We start from the raw sequence: 19,771 nt of genomic DNA, 5'->3' as shown, positions 1-19,771 counted from the left end.
CCACAATTTTCTCTTCTATAAATGGGCATAATAACACCTGCCCTGCCTAGGACCAAATGACATGAGCCCTCTGAGACCATTTCAGAAATAATAAAGCAATAAAAATATGCAAGTCGTGCTAGACGGAAGGGGCACGCAGCTCATATAGTCATAATCCCTGTCCTCAAGGAACTTACTGTCTTGAAGGGAAGAAGTGGCGAGAAAGGAAATAAATACCATCAAGGGCAATTGCTAAATTGCTTAGAGTCCCGAACCCAGAGGGATTTGAAACTGCAATAGTCATGGCCTTTTTTTTTTTAGCCTTTCTGTCACTTTTTTGAATTTAGAAAATCTCAAAATCCACGTTCTCATTTGGCTTACACAACCACCCAGTGAAGGCAGCAGACTCAGAAAGGTGAAGTCACCTCTCCAAGATCACAAAGGCCAAAAGTAGAGCAACTGAATGTAGAACTTTTGCCTGCAGCTCCCCTCCCATTCCCCCATATTGGCTGTGGGCACACAGCACCTCTGTGTCCCAGTCCTCACCCTATAGAAGGAAAATGAGATTGTATTTAGCACCGGAACAAGAACTTCTCTGTACATCATAAATAGAAAGGTCACAGGCAGCCTCTGTGCATTTGCAGCCCACAGCACCAAAGCCCAGTCTTTGAGCCCAAAACTGGGTTAGGGTTAGTTCTGGGCACTAATGAGCAGTGTATCCTTCACTCTGAAGAATTTACAGTGTGTTTCTGGATCTGTAATTTTGCACCTGATCACAGAAGTATGTCTGGGGTGGGGGGAAGGCCATTCTCAGATCTGTGTCTGCTAAGACTTCCCAGTGCATGAGTTTCTAAGATCCCAAATATCTATCCCAGGAGTGTACTCAGGGACTTTCATAAACCTGGGGAGTTCAGTGAGAGAACAGTAGCCTCCATAACCCCACTCGTACCTTCTGGAGTCCATGTCACCCTAACTCATAACAATCCCAAATGGATGGAGTCATGAAGTACTATGCAGAAGGAGGAGGAAATGCCTTCTGGTCCTCTAGCAGCTCATCAGCTTTCACTGCACAGTTTGGGGGCTCATAGCCCACAGCTCTGTCCCAGCTGTAGCTCCTCTCTGCTGCTACAGCTGATTGATGGAGGAAGCGGGTTATGGCAGAAGCTGTCCTCTCCAAGCCTGATGTAATGATGGCGGAAAGAGCACCTTTACTGTTACACATGTGTCTGCTCTCCTCCCTTCCATAATAACGCCGGTCAGAGGAAACAAGGCTGCATGTGTGTCACGTGATCTCCAGGGACACTCACACCTGTGTGCAGATGGGCTGACTGATCCGGGGCTCATACAGATGATCACTCAGCACTAGCTGCACTGTTAGGGTCACTGATGCTACTTGGAGAAGCAGAATACTTCCATCCCCACTCAGATAAAAGCCAATTCGATCCACAGCCCGTTTGATCAGTGAACTCCCAGCTGGTTCACTCAGAGGAAAGAGTGTGAACCTTGGGAAGATGTGGACGTGGGTTCTGCTCCTGGTTCTTCCAGCGACTCCCCATGTCACCGTGGGCAATTACCCCTCTGGCCTCAGTTTCTTAGTCCTCACATGGGGATAATGATCATAGGACTCTTAACCCAGGATTGCTGTGATGATTAAAGATGCCGAGCGTAAAGTGCCTGTCTCGGTGCCTGACCCGGGCCAGTGGGTGCTCAATAAAGGTAATGGTTGCTCTTGTGATTGACGATGGAATTATTGTGCTGCAGGTCTGTGTGAGCTGCTTTGAAGTGTCTGCTTCCTACCACCCCAAGTTTATGACCTAGTAGTTAATGCTGAAGAAATCAAACGAAAAATATGTTTTGTGTACTAAACTGTATGACACTGATGCTGAGGGAGAGGGGAAAGCTATGTGAAATGGGGTGTCAGGGACGGCCTCCTGGAGGAGGGGGCCCTGATTGTGGATTGGGAGATGGAGGAGGGAAGCCATCAGAGCACAGTGGGCAGGGTCCTGGTGTGAAGCCTGTGGGGGCATGGGGAGGAACCTTGCCCAGCCTTGGGTGGGCAGTCACATTGGATGCAGTGACATTGCTTCAGCCCCTGCTCCTCCAGCCCCTTTGGCCAGACTAGCTCCTGAGCACCCTTCAGGGCTTACCTCCAGCATCTGTGAATGAACTCTCCCGTGCCACCCTGCCTCATGAACAAAATAGTCATGGTTATCAAGAGAACACCTAGCACTCATCATCAAGCACTTCCTCTGTGCCAGGGTCTCCGCTGAGCATTTCACGTGTATTGTTTCACTGAATCCTGTAACACATGAAAGAGATCAGTGAAGTGGCTTGCCCAAAGCAGAGGCCCAGAATTTCCATTATGTGTTAATCCACATGACTCCTCTGATAGACTCACAAGGGCAGTGAGCAGCTCCTGTTTCCTTTGGGACTCCCCAGTGTCTAACATGGTCATCTTGGCACAAAGTAGGAACTCATCAATACTTTTGGAATGAATGAGAAGAGATTGTCAGGTGTACAGCAAGGCTCTGGATCCAAAGGCACCAGGCAGGTCACCAGGTGGGACAGGGAGGCCTCCCCTCAGAAAAGCTAAGTCATAAGGAACTAGGCCCCAGGCAGTTGGATCTCTGAACAGCAGGACGCTGGGTCAGGGGCACAGCCTGATGCAGCTTGCTGCTTCTGAGCCCTGCCATTGGACAGTGGGGTCTATTCAAAAATCTTCTCTCTGATGTCAGAAAGTTTTGTCCTGGGAACTTGGGCAATGCTGAGCCCATGGGCAGAGTTCAGCAGCTGGGCCAGAGATGATCATTCAGAGAAGATGATAAGCTAGGTAAAGTCAGGGGTGACAGTTTAAAGATTCACACTGGTACAGCCTAGGTATTGACCAATCAGAACGGTCCCAGGCCTTTAGTTCTAGAATAGGGTCTGGAGGCCACCCACTCTACCCAACTTTAACCCCTTGGCCGTTGGACCTCGGGGAGGTCCGGAGGTTCCCTGAGAGAAGCCAGAGCTGGTTGGGGGGTACATCTGGCTGAAAGAGTGATCAGAGCAGTGGCTCTGTAACAATTGAAATATTTCAATTGTTTCAACATAGCAACTGTAGGTGCCTACTGGTATGTGCGAATACCACAAGGTTGACCTATTACTAAAAGAGTTGGCCATTTTTCAAAAGCCACTTGTTCTGAGAGCTTCTTTAAAACTAGATAACGTAGGGGCGCCTGGGTGGCACAGCGGTTAAGTGTCTGCCTTCGGCTCAGGGCGTGATCCTGGCATTATGGGATCGAGCCCCACATCAGGCTCCTCCGCTATGAGCCTGCTTCTTCCTCTCCCACTCCCCCTGCTTGTGTTCCCTCTCTCACTGGCTGTCTCTATCTCTGTCAAATAAATAAATAAAATCTTTAAAAAAAAAACTAGATAACATAATGCGTGACTTTTCTTTAACCAGGCACACAGAAACTATAATTTCTCAATGTGATAAGAATGAATAAGGGCCCCACTGCCAACTCCTCCATGTTGTACAAGCCCGACTTCTATCTTAGGATTCCTGGTATACCTTATGGGAATTATGTGACTTTCTGACATAAAGACAAGAGTCTTGAGTGTCAATGAGCAAAGTTTATTTCTTTTGTAGAGAAATATAAATTCTAATACTTCTTTCCCACCGGCTAGCGAATCATCTTGTGCCAATCCTATTTCAGAGGCCATGGTACAGCTAAAGTGCCTGCATTTCTGCTTTATAAACTTGTAAATCTGAAGTTGCCTTAACGTTAGCTTCAGGATGAAAAGAAGCTTCTAGAAGTTTTTTTTTTAAATCCCTGAAATTACCAGTTGCTAAACAGCCATAATTTTTTCCTCAAATACAAAAGAAGTTGGTGGCAGTCAGCCAAGAGAAACACTTAGCCTTGTAGAGAGAAGTGATCTGTTATTAAAAGCCACAGCGGTCATTAACAAAGATGATGTCATCATTCAGTGCCTGGGCCTCCCTGGGGTCCCCAGGGCCAAGAAGAGATGATCACAGTCTTTACCAAGCCAGCGAACAGTCGCCTGCCTAATGGTGTTTGGTGAAAGTGCTCAGTCTCCAGGGCAGGCAGTTTCCTGCGAAATGATCAGGGACCTCAGTGTTGCACAACCTTGCAAAGCTGGTGTCCAGCACAGGGGATTTATGAACTGGTGACTCTGGGTTTGATGAAGAAAAATTTTGGAATTCTTTGTGTGAAGAGTACGTAGAGAATTCTCTGTGAGTCATACTTTCAAAGTGAAGCCTATCTTTGGGTAGATCTTTCTTACAGTTCTAGCACTTCTGAGAGGAGGGACAGCTGCTCTTCAGGATTCTCATCAAGTTGAGGTGTCATTATTGCTTTTTAAAAACAGTAGAGGAGCCCAGTATTCATAGTTTCAGATTCCTAAGTTACAAAACAAAACAGAAAAACAGAGAAAATTAAGAGTAACTAAGAAGTCTAAACTTTCATTTGTTTCTTTTCTTTATTTTTCTCTCTTTCCAGTCCTCCCTCACCACCCCCACCCCAACTCACATTTTCTGAGGTCCATGTCACCAAGGTCCTGGCAGGGAAATACTGTAACAGCAAGAATGCATCCTGAGATCAAATCTTGGTTCTGTCACTTTCCTTCAGTCAAAGCAATCATTACAAGAAAACGATCCCACCAAATGGACTTACTTATTGTAAGATGCATCCTGGCTAAGAAGCAATAAAATATGGGGAATAGCTATGCAACTTCCAAAGCATGACATAACCTCTCTTGCTTAGCCTTCTCATCTAGAAAGTGGAGGTTGTAAAACCTCCTCACAGTGTGGTTGTAAGGATACAGTAAGTTTGGGTGTTTATTAGAGTCCCTTTCTTGGAGCTGATGATCTCCACAACCCTAAGGTGTGGATGATTAACAGATGGGCTTGCATCATTATTGAACTCTCTATAGAAGAGCTTGTAGTAATTATAGTAGATGAAGTCTTTTTCAGCTGGCAGAGCAGTGTGGGGATGTCTGGTGCTCCCTAGCTTTTCAAGCTTCCCCTCCCCAAAGGGTCTGGGGGAAGCTAGACTGCCCTCTGAACAATCTAAATCTCAATTATCACCCACACAGCCTTCTGCACTTCTAGGAGGAACCTATCGTTACCTGGGACTCATTATGAATAGAGGGCTTAACCAGAGTTGCCCCAGGTATCATCAGCCTTGGATACAATGAAGGTTGTATTAACTGTATTCATTAACTATTAGTTAAGAGATGTTCTGAGTCCCCCATGGGGATACTGGTCCCTTCCTTGTTGATGTCCTCCACCCACAGCAGCCACTTGGGGGCCCGCTACTGTCTTCGCTGCCAGAACCCTTCATGAGAAAGCCAGGGACCTGGGGGAGCCAGGACCTTCGAGATCGTGCTGGTTCAGTTCTACATAGAAAAGATCTCCTTTACACCATGGGTAGCACCTTACCATGTTGGGATAAAGGTGGAACAGCTTTGGTCTCCATGCCTCCCAGTGTCCCTTGGACAACAGTCCCTGAACTCCTGCCAGCAGACACTGTCTCCATCAGGCTTAACCAGGCCAGGGAGCAGATTCCATGACACCCCACTGATTCCCCATCTCCCTGACAGTGCCCGAACCAGAAGAGGCTTGTTTGTGAAAGACTCTGGTGAAAGAATGAAAAGACAAGCCACATTCTCAGAGAAATATTTACAGAATACATGTGCAATACAAGACTTGTATCCAAAACATGCAAAGAATTCTTTTAAGACAGCTTTATGGAGTTATAATTCACCCATTTAAAGTGTACGACTCAGTGGTTTGGGGGTATAATACATTATTAATTTTTTGAAGTTGTGGGAAAGTATAACAAAAATTTGCCATCTTAACCATTTGGAAGTGTACAATTAAGTGGGATAAAGTGTATTCACAATGTTGTGCAACCATCACCATCATCATCCCAATATGTCATCAACCCAAGCAGAAACTCTGTATCCATTAAGCAATAACTCACCATGCCCCTCTTGGCTCTTAGTGATCTCTAACCTACTTTCTACGGGTGCCCGGCTGGCTCTGTTGGTGGAGCATGCCACTCATCAACACTCAGGGTTATGAGTTTGAGCCCCACATTGGATGTAGAGATTACTTTAAAAACTAAAAATAAAAATCTCTAATCTACTTTCTGTCTCTATGAACTTGCCTATTTTAGGTATTTCGTGTAAGTGGAATCATGTATTTGTCCTTTTCATATCTGGCTTATTTCACTTAGCATGATGTTTTCAAGGTTCATCCACGTAGTAGCATGTATCAGAACTTCATTCCTGGTGTCCATAGTTTCTTATGGTTCGTCTCCCCCTCTGTTTTCCCCGCCTTCATTTTTCCCTTTTTACGTTTGAATAAATCTTCACTGTACACATATGCTTGTTGATCTGTTCATATATTGCTCTGATTCCATCTTGAAGCTATTGTGAATAACGCCCGCATTGGATGCTGATGTACAAGTGTCTGTTCAAGTCCTTGCTTTCAGTTCCTTCGGGGTTATACTTGGGTATGGAGTTGCTGGGGTCATTATGGTAGTTCTAGGTTTAGCTTTTTGAGGGACTGCTAAACAATTTTTCCATAGAGGCTGTAATACTTTCCATTCCTACCAGCAGTGTACGAGGGTTTTAATTTTTCCACATCCTCATCAACACTTGTTATTTACTGTTGCTTTTATTCCAGCCATCCTAGTGGGTGTGAAACAGTATCTCACTGTAGTTTTGCTTTGCATTTTCCTGATGATTAATGATGCTGACATTTTTTTCATGTGCTATTGGCTATTTATAAATCTTCTTTGGAGAAATGTACTTTCAAGTTATTTATTTGCCCTTTTTTCAATTGGGTTGCTTTTTGTTGATTGTTCTGCTGTAGCATTTATAGATTCTAGATATCAAATTCTTTATGCTATTTCCAAATGTTTTTCCCATTCTGTAGGTTGTCTGTTCACTTTCTTAATAGTGTCCTTTTTGCACGAAAATTTTTAAATGAAGTCAATTTACTTAATTTTTCCTTTTGTTACTAGTGCTTTTGGTATCACATCTAAGAATTCATTGCTAAATCCAAGGTCATGAAGATTTACCCCTATGTTTTCTTCCAAGAGTTTTATGATTTTAGCTCTTACATTTTAAGTTACTGATCCATTCTTAGTTCATTTTTGTATTGGATGTGAGGTAGGGGTCCAACTTTATTCTTTTGCATGTGGAAATGCAGTTGTCCCAGCACCAACTCTTTAAAAGACTGTTCTTTTCCCCATTGAACGGACTGATGTCCTTGTCAAAAATCAATTTGTCATAGATGTATGGTTTATTTCTGAATTCTTGATTCTATTCTGTCGATCTATTTATCTGTCCTTATGCCAGTACCACACTGTTTTGATTACTGTAGCTTTGTGTTACATTTCAAAATCTTCTTTTTAAAAATGGTTTTGGTTGTTCAGGGCCCCTTGTTATTACATATGAATTTGAGGATTGGCTTTTCTGTTTCTGCAGAAGAGGCCATTTGAATTTTGATATGGGTTGCATTGAAACTGTTGATCAAAGAATTATTAAAACCAACAATAAGGACAACAAAACAAAAAATGGGCAAAAAATCTGAATAGATACCTCACCAAAAGATATGCAGATGGAAAATAAGCATATGAAAAAATCCTCAACATCACTATGTCAATAGGGAATTGCAAATTAAAACAATAATCGTATGCCACTACACATTTATTACAGTGACTAAAATGTTAAAAACTGACACTCCCCAATGCTAGAGATGGTGTGGAGTAAGAGGAGCTCAGTCGCTGCTGGTGGGAATGCAAAATAGTGCAGCCACTTTAGAAAACAGTTTGGCAGTTTCTTTAAAAAGCTAAACATAGTCTTACCATATGATCTAGCAGTTGCACTCCTACGTATTTACTCAACTGATTTGAAAACTCATGTCCACACAAAAGCCTGCACATGAATATTTATAGCAACATTATTTATATTCACCAAAAACTGGAAGCAACCAAGATGAATAGATAAATGGAGAAACAAACTACAGTACAGCCAGACTGTGGAATGTCATCCCATGATAAAAAGAAATGAGTTACAGGGATGCCTGGGTGCTCAGTCGGGGAGTCTGCTTCTCCCTCTCCCTCTGCTCTTCCTCCACTCTGCTCGTGTTCTCTCTGTCAAATAAATGAATAAAATCTTTAAAAAAGAAAAAGGAAATGAGTTATAAAGCCACAAAAATGGATGGATGAAACTTACGTGCTTATGGCTACATGAAAGAAGCTAGTCTGAAAAGACTACATACTGTGTGATTCCAATTGTCTGACATTCTGGAAAAGGCAAAACTGTACAGACAGTAAAAAAAAAAAAAAATCAGTAGCTGTCAGAGGTCCCGGGGAAGGAAGGGAGGGATTAATAGGTAAAGCACATGGGATATTTGGAGCACTGAGACTATTTTGTACTATGCTGTAATGATGGATTCATGATATTATGCATTTGTCAAAGCTCATAGAACTTTACAGTACAAAGAATGGATCTTAATGTATCCAGATTTTTTCAAACCATTTAATAGGTTGTTGGATCCCGGGAAGGAAGGCAGATTGTGACAGGCGAATGTAACTGTGTTATAAGTGTATGATACAACAACCTCAGTGAAGGGATGGAAGGAAAAGTGCTGACCTGAGTAATCTGGAAATAAGTGGAGTTTGTAAGACTGAAGGCAAGAGGAACAGCTTATGAGCACTATACTCCAGTGTATTAAGCTGTTTCCCACTGTGGCGTAAGTTAACGATTCTGATACTGCTCTATGTGTATACTGGAATCCTATAACTAAGTACATGGATGGCAGGTGGCAGGAGACAATTCTCTCATGGGTGGAGTGAGAATTTACAGATCAGCCAAGTGGTGAGGCTAGAATGATCTATGTGGTAATGGATTAGAAACATTAGTATGAGGCTATGTTTAGCTTAGTATAGATTCATTTCCTTGCTCTTTCAGCTGAGAGGGACTAGAAACAATAAAACCCCAGTAGTAAGCAGCACGTGTATTAAGTGGAGCCCAGATCTTAGGTTCTAATGCCATGCTTCAAATAAGGAATCAAGCCTCATTGGAAAAAATGGCTAATTCTAGGACCTGGGCAGGCAATACACAAGATGAGCCTGAGCACCCTGTGCCGGAAAGTAACAAGTAGATGAAGGAGAGGAAAGGAAAGAAGGAAGGAAGGAAGGAAGGAAGGAAGGAAGGAAGGAAGGAAGGAAGGAAGGAAAGGAAAGAGAGAGAAAGGGAGGGAGAGAAGGAAGGAAGGGAGGGAAGTGGAGGGGAAGGAAGTAGATGGAGGGAAGTAAAGAGGAGGAGGGTGGAAGGAATTAAGAAAATATGTCAAAGGGACACAGGAGCCAACTGAAAAAGTTCCCAGTGGCCAAAGCTGGAACAATTTGAGTAACAAAATAAATAAAGCAGTATTGGATTATAATCCAAAATATAAAATAAATACCCATGAGTCCATTCTAATATAAATAAGTGGTTGAATAAAAATATGTGAGGTAAAAGAGAAAAGTCTCCCATGCAGAAGAGTTCTGAAGAAAAAGTCACTTTACAGCGGAGAACCCTGACAAGCACGACCGAGCCTGGTGATCAAGGTTGTGATCCAGGTTGGTATCAACAGTGACAAATCATGTTAAGAGTATAGACCTTGATCTGATGTGATCAAAATGGCACTTCACCTCTATGGTCTTCCTTCTAAAACCCACAACCCCAGTAGTCATGAGAAAAACATGAGACCAATGCCAATAGAAGGGTATTGTATGAAATACATGACCGGTTCTCCTCAAGACTGTCACAGTCATCAAAAACAAGGAAAGTCTGAGAAACTGTCAGACAGAGGAGCCTAAGGAGACATGGTGACTAAATGTGATGTGGGATCGTTCAACAACAACATCACTCATTTATGGAACATAAGAAATAGGAAGATCGGTAGGAGAAGGAAGGGAAGAATGAAGGGGGTGGGTAAACAGAAGGGGGAATGAACCATGAGAGACTGTGGACTCTGGGAAACAAACTGAGGGCTTCAGAGGGGAGGGGGGTGGAGGATTGGGCTAGGCCAGTGATGGGTATTAAGGAGGGCACGTATTGCATGGTGCACTGGGTGTTATACGCAAATAATGAATCATGGAACACTACATCAAAAACTTGGGATGTACTGTATGGTGACTAACATAATATAATAAAAAATTATTATAAAAAAAATAAATGTTCTTAAAAATGATTTTAAAAAAAAGAACAACAATAAAAATGGCCTTAAGCAAAGACTAAGGAAGTCTGAATAATAATGTGTCACTTTAGGTTCATTAGCTCTCGTGAATGTACCGAACTGATATAAGATATTAATAACGAGAAATTAGGTGAGGGGATAGAGGGGAGCTCTGTGTACTACGTCCCCATTTTTTCAATAAATCAAAAATTGTTCTAAAAAATAAAACGCAACTTAAAAAACAAAAACTAACCCCCAAAACCTGACAATGTAGGTATTTTCCCCTATTTTTTCAGGAAGAAGCTGAGGCTCGGGAGAGCCAAAGTAGCTGGAACAGGATTGCCCAGCTGTTTAATTGGCAGAGGTGGGATTGGAATGCAGAGCCTACTGTTGGATCAGTGACTATTGGATCTGGTGATGGGACCTCTCTGTCCCTCAGTTTCACGCATATCCCTTCATGTGTGTATATTTCTTTCTTGTTATCTCAGGGGATGGCCTTTACACTGGAAGAAAGGCTGCAACTTGGAATCCACGGCCTGATCCCCCCCTGCTTCCTGAGCCAGGACGTCCAGCTCCTGCGGATCATGAGATACTACGAACGGCAGCAGAGTGACCTGGACAAGTCAGTGCCTAGAGTCTGCTCTGTCTACCCAAGCCCCAGGCTCAGCTGTTTCCTGCAGCACATAGGTTTTCTGGTACTCTCCAGTAGGAAAGGCTGAGAACCCTGAGAGATCCCAGACCCACCTTCCACAGGGTGGTGGTCTACCCTGAGGGATGGGGCTTGTTAGGACTGAGGCACAGTCAGAACTGGGAAGGGAGACTGACTTCCAACAGGTGCAATCTGGTTATGCCTCTGGGAAGTGGTGGTACCCGAGTCAGCCCGAGAAGCACAGATAGGGCTTCAGCAGATGGCAGTGAAGTTCATGGAAGGGGAGCAAGTGAGATAAGTGTGTCGAAGAAGTGGTCCATGGCCCAGGTCCCTGGAATAAGAGGAATGTTGGGGGAGCAGAGTGGAAATGCACAGTGACACCTCAGAAAGGACCTAGGATGTCCTTTAGACCCTCTAACCTGTTACAGGTTCATGGGAACAGTTAATAACGGTAAAAAATGCAGCCCCTCTGGGTTCTCCCACGGGGCATATTACATGAAGAGCCAACTGAGGAATCACAGGGTCAGCTTTGTCAGTTTCACTAAAGAAGGTATTGACCTCCCAGGTCACGGCTATGAATTGGTACAGCCAGGATTTGAACACAGGTAGTTTGCTCTGGAGTCTGCTTCTAACTAACTGCTCTGCTATGCCATAGCTGGAGGCATACAAGACTAGACTCCAGTGTCAGACTAAGTTCAAATCCTCATTCTACCAATTAATAGCAAAAATTACTTAGCTTCTCTGTGTCATTCCTCATTTGTACCTGAGTATATCAGTGGTATCTAACTCATAGGGTTATGATGAGGCTTAAATGCATTAGTATTTTAACGTGCTTAGAACACTTACGTAGTAACTGTAACTTATAACAGGAGGCACTATGCAAAAGCTTGTAAAATAAACATGGGACCTTGCTATGGGCTCCAGCAGGAATTTAGGGGGAAGATGTGGGTTCCCCCTACATATCTATAGAGCTTAATGGCCAAAACTTGGGGTCGTTGATGGTGTGGCTGTCCCCTTGGGGGGAGAGCTCAGCAGCATGTTAGGGTGATCCTGCACTCACCTTCTCGTCCTCCCCCCACAGTGGCCATTGCTTACAAATGGTAGTGGATAAGGAAACCTCTGCCTACTTCCCCCTCCTCTATTCCTGAAGTACTGAACTCTGTGGGTATCACTCCCATTAAGTCCAAGGCCATACTGCAGCCCAGGTCAAATTGTCTCTCCCTTTTGTTTATTCCATGCACACTAGGTCTAGCTATGTCACCCTGAAGAGCAAACCAGAAAGTACACGATGAATTCAACCAGCAACATTACACATGCTCTAACTTTGAACAACCTGAACTTCCCTCTTTTGTTACATTTACAAAGAATTAAAGTCTAATGTGAAATCCCCTTTCCTCAAAATTAGAAGTCCCAAATCCTTACCTCTCCGATTTTTTTTTTTCAGCTAGATAGATAGACCTTACTTATATGTTGGGGAAGACGTGGCAGGCCCAGGGAGCAGGGGATGGTCCTAATCCTGGGAGCTCCAGAGAGCTTGCTCCTGATACTCTGCTAACCACTCTGACCCACTCATTCCCACAATTCCTTATTTCAGCAGGTGCTCAGGGAAATGCTAAGGAGGCTCCCCAACTTCTTTTGGGAAAGGGTAATGGTATGCTGGTAAATGTTTACTAACTGGTTCTGGGGCACCGAGGGAGCCCTGATTTGTAGCATTTGCCCATTTCCATGACGTTAATATCCCAACCATGACTGATTTCAAGTTACCAACTCGACATCACTGAATGTAGAATTGGGAAGAGATGTGTACAAATGGCTACTAAGTAAGAGAATGTTCATGCCAGTAATGAGCTGAGATGATGGGTATTCTAAGCAGAAATCCTCCCTTTCTTCTAAACACTATTTTTAGTTCTGGACCAGTGCCTTTGCGGAGGAAGAAGAGACTGAGGCCCCAAGAAGTCACATGAATTCCCCAGAGTGATAAAACTAGAAGCATCAGAGCTGGGATTCAAACCCAGGAGCCTGATACCAGGCTGGTACAGGGACCCCTGGTACAGGGATCATTCCCATATGGGAACATCTCTCCCACCCCATTCCATGCCAGGGCTCAAGCACCTCCATGTTCTCCTAAACTATTGTCCAGAAAGAGTGTGATATCAGTAGTCACCTACACCCCATCATAAATTTCAGACCCTGGCTTTTTTAGTCCCGAGGTTTTTACATTTTCAGGACTGTGAATGAAAGGCTCTTTTCCTGGCTTAGTGATTTTAGGCTTCAGGGAATAGGTGAGAAAGAGATTTTTTTGGAGCATGTGTCCTGAGGTCAAGCAGTACTCAGCCACTTGTGAGTTCTGGTTGTGACAGGAACCAGCCCCGTGTGGTGGGAAAGCCCAGTTCATACATCACTGGTGTGTTCGGTATCTTCCTGGACCCCACTCCAGCCCCAGCATATTACGATTCTGTTGCCGTTCATCAATGTCCACATAGTAATAACATAACTAACCATCTGGCACCATGGCTGAGATTCTAGAGTCAGATTGCTTAGGTTCAAATCCTTACTCTGCCATGAGACCTTGGGTGAGTGATTTCAGCTCTCTGTGCCTTAGTCTCCTGATTTCTAAAATAGCCAGTATTTTAGTACCTACCTCACGAGTCTTTGGGAGTTTTTAATGAGTTAATGTAAAATATTTAGAATTGTGCCTACACCACAAATAATAGTAAGTACTATAAGGTAGATGATATTCTCCTCATTTCATAGAAAATGAGACCCATGCTTAGGGGAGATGGTGATTTGACCATGAAGGTGCCATTGTAAGCAGCTGAGTGGGAGCCCTCTTTGCATCAGGGGCCCTTAGTGCTGCCACCTGTGGGGCTCATGTGACCAGCTTGGTTCTTGTCTCCCTTTCCAAGGTACATCATTCTCATGACGCTCCAGGACAGGAACGAGAAGCTCTTCTACCGAGTGCTGACGTCAGACGTGGAGAAATTCATGCCCATCGTGTACACTCCCACCGTGGGGCTGGCCTGTCAGCACTACGGCCTGACCTTCCGCAGGCCCCGGTGAGCCATCCCGGGGCACAGGCTCAGGGAGGGGCTGTCTCATAAAGGGAAATCAATTCTTTCCTCTGGCCTTGCTTAATGGGGCTCTGGAGGCTGTGCCTGACTGAGCCAAAGGCTCGACAAGACATTTGATTTTAAGCACTTGCTCAGGAAATTACCCCATGCACAAAGAAATGAGCTGAGAGAGTATCTAGCAAGCTCCACCACCTCTGGATGATAAATGCCCAACATGTTGCTCAAAGTTGGCCTGAGAGGTATTTCAGATTGTTTTTCTCTCATTATCCACCTACCCCCGACCCCCACCCCCTGCTTTTCTGGTCATCTCCACAGTGCCGACAGCTCTCTTGCCAGTTCAGGCCAATGAATAATAGAGTGTTGGATACCAAAGACTAAATTCTTTTGCTGACTCAAAGAACCAGTATTCATTCCTTCTTTGGGGCTTGACTCAGATTCCACTTAAAATGTCATTTTATTAGGCAAAAATTTGGCATTACGTTTTCTTTCAGAGCCAAAGAATTTGGGGGCAGTTTTCTAAAAAGATTGCTTGTCGTTCTGGGTTTTTTTGTTTTGTTTTGTTTTGTTTTTTCGTGATGAGTTCAGAAGATATATTTTTTAAAAATATGTAAAAAAGGAAAAATGGGAGTATTTTCCAAAAATCCTCAGTGCAAGGTGCCTGGTAATTATCAATACGTATTTCCAGTGCAGACGGTAAAAAAGTTGCCTGGGTTTATTATATGCAATGGGACATTGTTTTAATCCATGCTAGACCATGTAAAGATACAGCGTACTGTGCAGAGACATGTCATTTATGTTTCCATAGAATTTATAAATCTTCGTGTATAAATCATTTGCTATATGATGAATGTGGAATCATGGATCTCGAACATCTTTTGTTAATTTGGAAAAGCAGTCTTCCAGTTCTGAAGCCAGTATATGGACTCAGCCTTGCAGGCTGAGCCCAGGGACTGATGCTGGTTCCCCTCCTTCCTTTTCTGGCCCCAGCATCACCTTTGGCAGAGGGCAGTGTGTCAGATCTCATCTTCGGGGGGTGGGGGCGGTGTGCAGCTATGGACAACGACACGTCCTTATCACTCAGAATAGCCATGCTCCTGCACTCCTGTGGGGGGTGCTGCACTGGGACCCGGAGCAGTTCTGGTCTTCAACCTACCTCTTTCAACAGGAAAGAGACTCCTTTTCTCTTATTCTCATTCAGAAACCAGTCCTGGCAGAGATCTTGGGAGCTGACGGTACCTTTCTGAAGGATGCAGGACCCTATTTACCTCTCAGTTCCTACTCAGAAATGATCTTCCCAGGGCCTCTCTCCCGCCCAGTGCAGGTCAGCTCATTTCCTTACTCTGAGGCTGTCAGCAGCCTCCAAGGCTCCAAGGCAGCCTCCAAGCCTCCAAGTCCATCACTTTGACAAAAGCAAGCCTGTCACAGCTCATCTCCTACTCAGAAATCCCATGCCCTAGGTATGCTGATCTGTTCCCCATGCCCAAGGATGCCTGGTACTCTGACTCTCCACACCTTCACATATGTGGTCCTTTCTGCCTCCCACATCTGCGTGCTCTCCTGTCCTCATTCTCTTTCCGTCAGAATGGAGGCTAGCCTTCAAAGTCACCCGAGACTAGGCTTCTCTGCCCTCCCTGATCCCCCCAGGCTGAACTGCCCATGCCCCCCTCAGGCACCCCTGTAATTCATCACATACTTCTAGTCCATAGTTATACTTTTTGTGCTTCATGTTTTTAATCATGTGTATATCGGCCTCCTCTACCGGAACGCAGATTTCTTGAGGGTGCTGGAAACATGTCAGATCCATTCGTATGGACTAGACCAGTACTTGGCCAAGTACTTGACACGCTAATGGGAAAGTAGCATTGCATACTGAGTAGGAGGAGATAGGTCTTTGCCGTCAGCCCTGAGTTTTAGTCTCCTTGACCTTGGGCATGCTCCTTATCCTCTCTCAGTCTTAATTCCGCATTTATGAAATGCAGGTAATAATACTACCCACCTCAAATAGTTATTGTGAGGGTAAAATGTGAGGAGTAGATAAGGAACTTGGCATAAATGTGAGTGTTGATTTGTCTTCAGTGACCGTTACAGGAGGAAGGAAGAATTGCTAAAAGTAGAGTCATATTATACACATCCGCTATTAAATTTTTAAAAAAGAAAATCGAGTCATTGAACACTAAATGAACTCACACGTTTAACTACAGACACGCTTTGGCTCTTCCAGAACCCACTGTTTCCTGAACTCCTTTAGCCATAGCTCACTGCCTCTGCTGGCTTGCAGCTGAGATCCTGTGGAAATGCAAGGCCATCCCACTCCCAGGCTGTGTGGAAGCCCTTCTCCACAGACTCCACGGACTAGATTGTAGATTCAGTTGTGGGTTCCAGATAAACCAGCAATAGGGTCAGGATCCTGCCTATACAAGCAGGATTTGCCTCCAGAACCCAATAATGATATAAGTTAAATATAATAAAAGTTATGAAAAAATAAGAGATTTAATAAAGACAAAGAATTACAGGAGTACATGGAAGAGAGAAATTTATTTTCCCTGGGGGCCGTTAGGAATGCTTCACAGAAGAGATGGTATTTGAGCTGGTCTTGGAAGATTGAACAGGAATTCCATGGGTGAAGAAGGAAGAATGGGCATTCCAGGAAAGGGCTTGCTTTTATAGGCTTTGTAGACACCTATGTAGTCAGCTCACTTGGGTATCTCCCCACCTTCTGTGCCTGGCAAGAAACGTAAGGCAAGGGGTGGTAGGCTTTTACATCCATTGGCTTATAATGGATCCTCCCAATGTCCTATCAGGTTCGTTTGGTATCAGTATCTCCATTTCACAGATGGGGAAACTGAGGTGACCAGAGGAAGGGAACTTGTCCAAGATCATAGTTGAGCAACTGGTGAGGTTAGGATTCTGACCATGAGAATCAGGGAAAGCCAAGCTAAAAACATGGCATTTGAGCTGGGCCATAAAAGAACAAAAGCAAAGAATTCAGGCGAAAGTATTTGGTGATCCAGGCACACCCACATCCCCCTTGCTAGAAGTAAGGCCTCTGAGACCTCCTGGTGGCTGAAACAGGGGATTGGAGAGATAGGAGAATTGGCCAGTGGCTTTGCCCAAAAAGAGGAAAGTGCTTGGTATCCTTCCCACCAGCCCAGGGGTTGGAGTCATAGGGAGCGATGTCACTTGGGTTTAGGCCTCATTGGCAGTTCTCCGATGGGTCAGCAATGGAGAGGGACATGGTCGCCAAGTGGGGGGTTCATATGGGTGGAAACAGGGCCCTGCCACCAACTTGAGCCCAGAGAACCAGGTCAGCCCTGAGTGGGTGCAGTCAGGGTACTACAGAAGCTGAACACTTAGTGTGGAAAACAACCCTGCAGTTGACCCGGAGCAGGAGAAAAGGGTGGTAAACTGTTTGCTGAAAGCCAGGTGCTATTCTGAAATCTTTATATATATGAGCTCATTTAATTATCATGATCCCCTAAGAGGTAGGTACTACTATCATTCCATTTGTAGATGGGAAAACTAAGGTACAGAGAAGTGACTTGCCCAAAGTCACACAGCTCATACCCAGCAAGGCTGGCGCTCAAACCCATGCAGTGTAAACCAGAATGTGGACATGAACCACTGTGCTCCATTGCCTGCTGCTGTCTGGGACTGGTCACATTTGGTGGGCATTTGGGACTGGGTGCCCTTGTGGCTCCAGGAATGCCTGATTGCCTAGGGCTCTAAGGTGGGGATCGCTAGATCCTGTTTCCTGAGCCTCTCTTGCGAGAGAATGATCCAGGCAGGTCCTGGGCCTGAGGCTGTGCAGGGCTGAGGCAGGCGTGGGCAGACTGAATTGTGTTCTTGGATTCTTTCCTCACACTCCTGGTACAGACTTCCAGCATATGTTTTGCACAAACCTCTTCAGATGATTACCCAATTAAACTATTTGACATGTGACATTCTGAGCTGTTGCTCCAGGTTTCCATTTGGCTGCTTTCCAGGTGTTGATTCCACACCTGCCTTGCTCTTGAAGGAACTGAGAGTTTGGGCTCCACCTCAGCCCTGCTTCATCTGAGGCCTGGCTTAGAATGGCTTTATGGATTAGCATCTGAAAGGAGGACAGCCCCAAGGCCAAGACCGAGAGAGCCAGCTCCTTCTTGGTTTCTGAAATGATAAACATTCCTGCTAGGTTCCCAGGAACAATGGAGTCCTCTGTGAAAGGGCCTGCCCCCCTCCAAACTAATTAGGTCCAGCTGATGCTAAAATGGAACTTCCAATGTGCCCGGGGCTCTGCATTGCCTCACAGCCTTGAGGGAGATGTTAGACTATCTCAAGGGCACCTGAATATCCCCAGGCAGATAAACACACCAGGTTCTGGGCTCTGTGGAGCCTCCTCTGCCCCTTCCTGCCTCTCCCTTGGCACATCCTCTGCATGTGCCTCCATGGGCCATAGATCCTGCAGAGCCTGGCTTAAAGGAAGGGCCTTCAGTGTCATTAACATGTGACTCAGAAGAGGAGCAAGCCCCGGGTGAGGCCCGGCAGGAGTCCAAAATGCAACCCAGCTAAGAAGGGGCTGCTGGGGCGGGGCGGGGGGGGGGGGAGCCAATATGGTGTAGATTGCTGTCCAGTGAGAGGGAATACCCTCCCTTCCCCCAGGCACCTCCATCTTGACCAACCTGGTCAACCCTGGATCACAAGAACTGTCCACCTCATGGGGAGGTCGTAAAGGTCAGATGAGCTAAATGTGTGTGAATGTGCTTTCTCCTTGTCCAGTTCCTCACAAGCTTAAACCTTGTCTTCACCGTCTTCACCTTCATCCTCTTGGGCTCTGAGAGATGTGCACATCCCTGGAACCCTAACATTCCCCAGCCTCTGTGGGGTCCCACCTGTATGGGTGATGAGGGCTGTGCTGTGGGTAGTAGAAGGAGCACAGACTCTGAAGCCAGGCAGACTTGGCCTTGAATCCCAGTTTCCGATGACTTTTGATAATTTAGCACCCCTTTAGTCTCCTCATCTGTGAAATGGAAGTGATGTCCATTCATGTAGCTGCTTGTGAGGATTCAGTGAGATCCCTTGTGTGAAGGGCCCGGCCCTCCTAAGTGCTCAGAAGCTGTGACCTGCCCAGCCACCCCCCGCCCCGGGGCTCTGTCATCTGACTCTGAGTCACCCTCAAGAGTCTAAACTGTGACCCGACTGAGGGCAGCTCAGTCCTCTGAAGTCCTCCTGTCTTGTTGGACACAGACCTGAAGTGATCTGTACTTGTGCCCACCAGGCAAACCTGTTGGCAGGGACAGGTGCAGACCTAGAGGCTATGGTGAGTGGGAGAGGCAAGAGTAGGAAGTGGGCTTTGGCTTCACTGGGCGGAGGCTCTGTGGAACACACCTGAAGTCAGGTGTGGATTTGGACAAAGCCAGCAGCCCTGGGCCCTGAGCTAGGCTGTTGTCTTCCTTATCTGCAAATCCAGTAACATTTTTGCGGGACAGTAACTGCTACCATTTATGGAATGCTTACGAAGCTCCTGGCGGGCCCTCGGCTAGGTACTTCAGGTCCTTTATCTCTGAGCCCTCCACAACCCCAAAAGGGGCTTCTTACTTTACCCAGATGAAAACTAAGGCTAACTTGTCTAAGACGTCATAGCTGACCAGCTTCCCGTGTCTCTCCTGCATTCACCGTTGAGCTGCTTGTGGGCCTGGTCAACATGACACCTCAGAGATAAACATTTGCATGCTTGCCTTCATGTAAGTTCCCTTCACACACACACACACACACACACACACACACACACACACACACACTATCCCGTGGTGGGCAGAGCACTGGGGCTGGAGTCCAGAGGGAATGGGTCAGCTC

General features: G+C 45.4%; 1 protein-coding gene across 3 annotated transcripts in view; it reads left to right on the top strand.

The window, feature by feature from the left end:
* ME3 (malic enzyme 3) overlaps positions 1-19,771 on the top strand; it is a 205,005-nt gene that overhangs the window by 85,586 nt on the left and 99,648 nt on the right. For all 3 annotated transcript variants that reach the window (XM_045815639.2, XM_045815638.2, XM_045815640.2), the window contains exons 3-4: positions 10,708-10,841; positions 13,775-13,924. In XM_045815639.2, the coding sequence (XP_045671595.1) occupies positions 10,708-10,841; positions 13,775-13,924 (284 nt within the window). The remainder of the gene's footprint in view (positions 1-10,707; positions 10,842-13,774; positions 13,925-19,771) is intronic.

The sequence above is a fragment of the Ursus americanus genome, chromosome 16 (assembly GCF_024610735.1).
Source record: "Ursus americanus isolate L20-20 chromosome 16, mUrsAme1.1.p, whole genome shotgun sequence".
NCBI classification, from domain to species: domain Eukaryota; kingdom Metazoa; phylum Chordata; class Mammalia; order Carnivora; family Ursidae; genus Ursus; species Ursus americanus.
This window is presented reverse-complemented; position numbering and strand designations above follow the sequence as displayed.